General features: G+C 50.7%; 3 protein-coding genes across 3 annotated transcripts; 1 reads left to right on the top strand and 2 right to left on the bottom strand.

Moving 5' to 3' along the window:
• Window positions 1–642: 642 nt before the first annotated feature.
• LOC112890695 lies at window positions 643–3,989 on the top strand. The gene is made up of 6 exons (XM_025957547.1): window positions 643–1,240; window positions 1,333–1,542; window positions 1,624–1,977; window positions 2,064–2,588; window positions 2,678–2,777; window positions 3,520–3,989. Exons 1-6 carry the CDS (start codon window positions 782–784, stop codon window positions 3,738–3,740), a joined length of 1,869 nt encoding a protein of 622 aa, XP_025813332.1. The 5' UTR covers window positions 643–781; the 3' UTR covers window positions 3,741–3,989.
• A 691-nt stretch (window positions 3,990–4,680) lies between these two features.
• Window positions 4,681–6,004, bottom strand: LOC112890745 (uncharacterized membrane protein YjcL-like). Its single transcript, XM_025957596.1, has one exon. The coding sequence runs from the start codon at window positions 5,968–5,970 to the stop codon at window positions 4,708–4,710; it is 1,263 nt and encodes a 420-aa protein (XP_025813381.1). The 5' UTR covers window positions 5,971–6,004; the 3' UTR covers window positions 4,681–4,707.
• A 153-nt stretch (window positions 6,005–6,157) lies between these two features.
• Window positions 6,158–7,592, bottom strand: LOC112890746 (bax inhibitor 1-like). The gene is made up of 4 exons (XM_025957597.1): window positions 7,350–7,592; window positions 6,849–7,271; window positions 6,530–6,685; window positions 6,158–6,427 (listed from the first exon to the last, which is right to left on the bottom strand). The coding sequence occupies exons 1-4, from the start codon at window positions 7,464–7,466 to the stop codon at window positions 6,371–6,373; spliced, it is 753 nt and encodes a 250-aa protein (XP_025813382.1). The 5' UTR covers window positions 7,467–7,592; the 3' UTR covers window positions 6,158–6,370.
• Between the last annotated feature and the right edge of the window lie 397 nt (window positions 7,593–7,989).

The following is a 7,989-nucleotide window of genomic DNA, read 5'->3' as shown; positions in this document are numbered from 1 at the left end:
ATCAAGCAAATTTGACAAGTAAAAAAAAAAGAAATAACCACTCAAGAGATGAGAACATGACATTTGAGATTGACCCATTATCCACGGTTGAAAAACGATTCCCAGGCAAAATCCAGCCCATGGGCCATTTGTCCATGTCACCCATTGAAACAGTACGAAAAACCCCGATGCAGCAGTAGACGCGAAAAGGCTTCAATCGCTCCACCTGCCGCGCACCGCCCCGAGCGGCTCCACTATGCACCCGGTCGTTGCGCTCGTGCAGCTGCTGCAGCGCGCTCACCCCCTATCCCTGCCGCACGCCGTGCTCGTCTCCGCGGCCTGCCCTGCCGCCTCCACCGCGCCTACCGCCTCGCGCCGCCGCCGCTGTGCTCGCTCCACATGTGCCCGCCATCGCTGGAGAAGAAAACTAATGAACTAAAAATATTAATCTAGATTTTAAAAAAATGTTGAATTAATTCTCTTAAAATGTTAAAATAGGTTACGAGAAATGTTGATTGTAGTAATTGTTTTAAATGCTGCAGTGTGTTTCTGAAATATGTTGAAGCTATTACTTTTAAATGTTGATTCATCTTTCAAAAAATGTTAAATCTAGTTTTTTGAAATGTTGATTTAGATCTCTAATTTGGGCCTAATAGACTTTAAAGTAATATTGGTTAACCAGCTTGCACAAGTTATAGGAGCCCTCCACAAGAACGGGCTGGACAGAGAGGCCCAGTAGAGAGCCTGCCGATGCCGAGCAGAGCAGCCCGTCCTCTGCCAGCGCAGCGCAGCGGGGAAAGCGATGCCGCCGCCGCCGCCGCCGCCGCCGCCGGAGTCTCTGCCCGTCGGGTTCCGCTTCCGCCCAACAGACGAGGAGCTGGTACGCCACTACCTCAAGCCCAAGATCGCCGGACGCGCGCACCCGGACCTTCTCCTCATCCCCGACGTCGATCTCTCCGCCTGCGAGCCCTGGGAGCTGCCCGCCAAGGCCCTCATCAGGTCGGACGACCCCGAGTGGTTCTTCTTCGCGCCCCTCGACCGCAAGTACCCCGGCGGCCACCGCTCCAACCGCTCTACCGCCGCCGGCTACTGGAAGGCCACGGGCAAGGACCGCCTCATCCGCTCTCGCCGAGCAGGCACCCTCATCGGCGTCAAGAAGACGCTCGTCTTCCACAGAGGCAGGGCGCCGCGAGGCCACCGCACCGCCTGGATCATGCACGAGTACCGCACGGCCGAGCCCCAGCTCCAGCAAGGCCAAAACGTACCTATTTCACTCCTCTTACTCCCGCTACATTCCCCCGGGGCTGCTCACAAATCCTTCCCTCCTCTCTAAATATTTATATAATCCACCAGGGCAGCTTCGTTCTCTACCGCCTGTTCAACAAGCACGAGCAGGAACAGGAAGCCTCGGACGCCTCCGACACACCGTCCACATCGTCTCCTGCCTACCCGCGACCCATCACGCCGGCCGTGAAATCTGAGAATTTGAGCCGACTGGCTACCGTGGAAACGGCTCATCTTCTTACAACTGCCTGTACTAACAATGAGCCAACAGCCGCCCAGGTGCACTAGAGTATACTTGGTCCAGATCACGTACCATTTTAATGCAAGCTGCATATTGATTCATGGTGTACCATATCGCAGGGAGGCAATCTTCTTCTGGATGTGTTAGCCCAGCTTCCAGACCTGCAAACTGAGCAAACGTATGATGGATTCCCTACCATCACCTCTCCGATGCGTCCTTACACTGACCATCCTTTTCTTGGCAATGTTGGCGGGCAAGATCTTTCCGCGTATTTAGATAGTATCATTGCGCACCATGATCTGGAAGACTTGTTGGTCTGCCCTTCTATGGCGGAGACGGTTGAGCACCCCACAGGAAATGTTGAGCCCAATCCTACCCCGCTACTTATTCCAAGCAGCAGCTCCTCAAACAACAAGAGATCGACTGAAAATAGCTGGGCAAACGTAGATTCAGAAAGGTTGCTCCTAATCCAGGTTGGAATCATTTTGTCTTAGCTTTTTATCCATCATGAAACTCACATCTCAACTTATCTTACTTGTTTCCTTTTTCCCAAACAAAGGGTGCGGATGGCACAGATGCTGCTGCTTGCTGTTCTTCTGCAACCAAAATATTACAAATCGATATGGGTGATGCTAATCATGACACAGGAGCTCAAACTAACTCATCCTCCAGTGTGTCAGCTCAAGCATCCCACGTGTACAACCAGTATCAACTTCAATCTGCATTCATTCCCGAAATGGAACCACCAAATAGTGGAGCCTTATGCTCTGGTGGCTCATTTACTCCTTATCCCCAACATTTGTTCAACAATATGGTAGGACCGTCCCGGAGTGACATGGCTGATTCTGATGCCTTTAATGGACTTGAAGCCCGGGCAGAACCTTCGATGCCGCAGTTTACAGTTTCAAATTTCACGGATCCACACCAAGGGACTGCGGCAAGAAGAATACGCCTTGTGCACTCTATTCAGAGGGCATCAGTCACTGAGCCTGTACTAACTTCAAATTTGGAGGGTGAAGATGAAGCAGCGTCATGGTATAGCACAGGCAGTTCATCAACCAACAGTAATGAGGATTATGCCAATGTGATCTCCCAAACTGTAGTTTGACTGAAGCTTCCCATAATTCTATTTAATCATGCTAGTATTAACTGGATTAATATGGTCCTGCTCAGGCTGGAGGAGCATTGCATTGTCAAGGTGGAGGGGTGATACCTGCTCAAGTAGTTTCTTCGATTGAAGTTACAGAAGAGCTACAGGATTTCATATTTGACGGTAGTAAATTGTGTTTTCCATTTAAATTGTTTCTAGTGCTCCCTGGTGTTAGTATATAATATTAGTTATAGAAACTATGATTAGAGTATATGGTAGTGAATTGCAATTTCCATTAAATCAGTTCTTGTGCTCCCTGGTGTTAGTATATAACATTAATCATAAAAACTATGATTAAAGTAGTGAGGTGAAAAATGCTATGCATATTCCATGGAGCTGTCGTTCACACCTTGGGGTGGCATTTTCATCTCATTTGTTTGCTGCAAATTACAAGTGTAGCTCATCAGTGGCTTATCTTAGACAATTTGGGCAGTGGGGTCACTTTTGTTTAGCAAAATTTCAGTTGGATCACTTCTTGATACGGTAGAGTCAAAAGGTTACCTTTTTCCGTGGTTCACTAATATTGAAGAGCACGTGACCCGACATATGCCTGTTGCTCTGTATTGCCTTGGGATGCTATTAAGACCTTTCGTAAAGCCTGACCCTTTCTTTAGAATTTTGAAGTAAATATTTAAGGAAGGCATTCCCTGAAATAATGGCGGTAGAGGATGAATGCAGATGTCCGTTTGGTACATGTTCACTTTTCGATGTAGTGTTTTAGTATTAAAATTTTAACAGAGGCAAAATGCAGATGCTTGTCTAGGATACCTATGTGTTAGTAGATGGAGCCATAATCTGTTGGAGCAGATAGACATTTCACACCTGCATCCTGAGCTGTATCTGAGGTTTTGGCCATTTTGTTCAGCTGAATGTTCATCGCCGCATGGAGGCAATCTCAAGCGGAGGCTCAAGCAGGAGTGTATAGAGAGCAGTCAGGGTGTCGGGCAGCACAGCGTCCATGTACCTGGAAGACGACGACAAGAGGCTGCACGAATTGGTTCAGTTGTGCGGTTGCTTTGCCTGGCTCTCGTGGCCTTCCTTGTGTTTGTTGGCCTGGCTGGCCTAGTGGCCTATATGGGAATCTAGCTAGCTAGCTAGCTTACAAAAAGTCACTGCATCATTGTTAGCTAGCTATACCCGAGTTATTCAGTGTGATCACTGCAATATTCTGCTGGGTTAAGATAAGGTTGGAAGTGTTGAGAGAGTTGTGTAAGGTAGCCCATTGATAGAATGAAGCTTGTGTAAATATGTGAATGTTACGTAGAAGCAAGGAAGCTTGTTGACATACCCAGCTGCTTGTGGTTATATGGATCATATATCTTGTGTGTGTGTGTCTCTCTCTCTCTCTATATATATATATATAAGTTTTTTCTACGCTCACATGCAGCTACTCTCATCGTCAGTATATTACCGTGCATACTTATTTATCACTTACTTTGTTCATATACTAATTCTAAGGAAAAATTTAAAAAACATTCCTATTTTTTAAATATATCATGACATTAGTACTAATATATGTATATAAAAATGAGTATATCTATATACTTCATGTACAGTCACATACTACATACTTAAAATATATACCATCACAGATGGTCTAATATGATCATATACACCTCGTATATATCTTTTATTGGGTCAGATTCGTCCTACATCATGATATATATATATATATATATATATATATATATATATATATATATATATGTAAGAGTACCTACAATCGCGTGTAGAATGAATTTTTTTATATACATTCTAAGATATTTTAAAGGATATGTATGAAAATTTTTAAAAGCATCCCTACTTTTTAAATATATCATGATTACAGTATATCCATATACTCCATATATGATCACGTATAGTATGATCACGTAGAATCGCTAAAACGAAAATTTGGAAAAAGGAACCCATTGTATGGGAAATACTACACCTCGTACATACCTTTCATTAGGTCAAATACACCCTACATCAGGAGATACATATGTAGAAGTAGACAAAGATTATATATATATATATATATTATATATATATATATATTATATATAGAACATTACTACATGTGTTTGAGGAGGAGCACACCGAAAGCGATCCCCATGAAGGTGGCGCTGGCGATGCCCAGGATGCCGGCGAGGATTCCCGGAACCACCAAGGAGCTCCAGCCCTTGGCGGTGGCCATCCCGCAGGCGGTGGTCGGGCCGCCCACGTTGGCGTTGGACGCTATCAGCAGCAGCTTCCGGTCGAAGCCGAGCAGCCTGCCGGCGGCCAGAGTCAGCAGGAGGTGCACCGCGATCTGCACGAAGGCGAAAGCGAAGATGCTCGGCGTCGTGCTGAGGACGTTGCCGATGCTTCCATTGGCTCCCACGACGGCGAAGAACACCTGCATCAGGATCATCGCCACCGCCTCGCCCGACGGCGCCAGCTCGCCGATGCGCGAGGGGAACAGTGTTGCCAGCGCCACCACGATGGCTGTTATACAGGGAAGGCTTCCCCCTTGCACGCCCAGCGCGGCCGCCGCCAGTTTTCCTGCCTTGCAGATGCCGAATGCGGCCGCCATGGCCACGGCGGTCAGCTGCTTGTTGCTGGCTTTGTCGTCACCGGCCACCGTCGGCCGATCCGCTGGGATCTTGGCAGCCAACGCAAAGAGGCTTGTGAAGTAGAGCGCGCAGATGATGTTGTCGGCGGCTAGCCCGGCTGCCAGCACGGACGGAGAAACCCCGAGAGCTTCAGAGACGGCGACGTAGTTGACGGCGCCCCCGATGTGGCGGCTCATCAGCGCCGCCGCGATCTTCCAATTGTCCGGCCCCAGCGACCGCATCGGGAACAGCAGGAACGCCACCACCGTGCCCATGGTCGTCGCCGCAGATCCGAGCAGGAAGGCCATCAGCAGCGGGCCGGTGGAGCGGAGCACGCGGCGCAGGTCGGCGCGGAAGAGCAGCAGCGGGATCGCCAGCGGCAGCAGGTAGTCGAGCACCACGCGGTAGGCCGGGGCGTCCGCCGCCACCAAGCCGGCGCTGCTGGCCGCCAGCCCCAGCAGCACGCTCACCAGCGCCCCGCTCAGCGCCTTCCCCACCGGGGTCCGCTTCTCCGACCAGATGCCCAGCGCGGCGGTGCTCAGGAGGAAGGTCCAGTTGCCCCAGTGGTCGGACGCGGGGACGAGGGGCGCGCGTCCATCGCAAGAAGACGCCAATACCGGGCGCCGGCGGGCACTGCCACACCACGACGAGGACGACGGCCGTGCAAGGCCGCATGAGTAGTTCCGGCGGCGGTGAAGGAGCGGAGCGGTGGCTGGGGCGAAGACGGCCGTGGCAGCTGCCATCCCGATCCGACCGGCGGGAGTCAGCCAACGACAGGACAGGTGACTAGGTGAGGGTGAGCTCTTCCGACTGGCAGACTGAATGTTCAAGTAGCCGAGCAGGAACGAAACAACATTGCATCGAATTCAATGCACTGATGGATGGATGGATGGATGGATCGTGGTATGAAACAAGCAAACACTTGGCGGATAGGCCGAACTGAAGATACAGCAATTTCAGCAAATCAACACGAGAGTCAAAACAAGCATTCACTTACACCGAGTAGCCAGCAAGAACACTACACAAGCTGATCCGAGTAGCCAGCCAGAACACTACCCAAGCTGATCCCAGCTTTCTGTCTTTACTAGCACTAGATAGTAGAGTAGATAAATTCAGGACAAACAAAACAGTTTGTTTTTTCATTCAATAGCGCTTCTTCCTCTTCTTTTCCTCTTCGGATTTCTCCTGGGCATTCTTCAGCTGCGAGATTAGAACAGCAGCAGGCAGGCAGGCTTAAGTGAGCAGCAGCCATCATGGATCCATCCTAACTATATATGACACAAGCATACAACAACAACTCACCATGATGACAAGGACTCGAACAAGAACGGCTACAAAGTCGGTGAAGAGAGTGAGTGCGTGCTTGATGTAGTCCATGTCCCCATGGTGTGCCCTCTCGATGATCTCTTGGGTGTCAAACACCATATATCCCAGGAAAACCAGGAGGCCAAAGTAGAGCTGCAAGTAGTAGTACAGTAGTAGTAGTAATGATATATATATCATTATATATATATATAATATATATATATATATATGTAATGATATGTATCTTCTTACTACAGTAGCAACAAGGAAGTAGGAAGTAGTTGTAGGATAAACTGAACTACTGAAGACTACGTACCTCAAAGGTGAAGTAGTAGTGGCCAAAGATGGCAGCAGCAAATTGCAGCCAGAGAAGAATGGAGAGGGCAGAGGAGAGCAAGCCGCCGAGGTATAGGTACTCCCTGCGCTTGGCGATGATGGCGGCAGCCGAGAAGCATCCAAAAGCAATCGCGGTTCCGACGAACGCCGTGACTAGGATCCTCGGGTCCAAGTGAAGGACCAGATCGACGAGCGGGCCCACGGAGGCCCCCTGTAGGAGCGCGGCGGACATGAGCAAGGCGAAGCGGTTCCTCTCCTGATCCTGGGACGGGGGGAGGGAGATGAGGAAGGCGATGGCGGCCAGGCATCCGACGGTGGTGAGGGTGCCGCCGATGTTGAGGACGATGTGGAGGTAGGCGCCGAGCGCGGAGAAGGCCAGCGCGGAGCACAGGGTGAGGTACACCTGCAAGCAAGCAATATGGTAGAGGTGAGAGGCGCCGAAACAGAGGGGAAGGGGAAGGAGGCGAGGCGAGGGACTTGCGTGCTTGAGGTGGGACTGCACGGCGGGGGAGATGTGGCCCAGACGCTTGAGCGAGTCGAAGCCGCCGCCAGCCGTCGTCGTCCTCCTCCTCCTCAAGCCGCCGAACAGGGACTCCATGGCCAGCTCCCTCCGATTGAACCCAGCAGCAGGGAGGACAGGAAACCCTAGCCTTTGGATTGCTTGGTTTGGTGGTGGCGGCCTTGGGGGGTGGGGGTTGGGGTGGGGATTTTCCTTCCTCGAGAGGGGGAGGGGGAGCCGGGGAAGGGGATGGGGAGGTAGACGACGGACGGGACGGGACGACAGCTCGTGTTGACTGACCTGACCTGACCACACCGACCAGAAGCCAGGCCACACACAGCCCGAATTTTTTAAAAAAAAAGTTAGAAAAATTAAATTCGAAAAAGGGCGCGGATTTGCAAATTTTCGGAAAATAGGTAACTCCCACCCGATCAACGAGCGGGAGGCGTGGGTGGGCGGGAGGTTCCAAAACTTTTTCCAGACCCCTCCCGAGAGCCTCTTCGCGAATAAAAAACTTTTCTTATTCGCGAAGAGACCCTGACGCGGCCGCGGGGGCGTCCCACCCGCCCAACGGGAGGTACAGCCCTACAGTGCGTAGGGGCATCCCGCCCGTTGCGCGGGC

This window comes from Panicum hallii, chromosome 4 (genome assembly GCF_002211085.1).
Source record: "Panicum hallii strain FIL2 chromosome 4, PHallii_v3.1, whole genome shotgun sequence".
NCBI classification, from domain to species: domain Eukaryota; kingdom Viridiplantae; phylum Streptophyta; class Magnoliopsida; order Poales; family Poaceae; genus Panicum; species Panicum hallii.
Note: the sequence above shows the minus strand (reverse complement) of the source record. Positions and strands in the feature narration are given on the sequence as shown.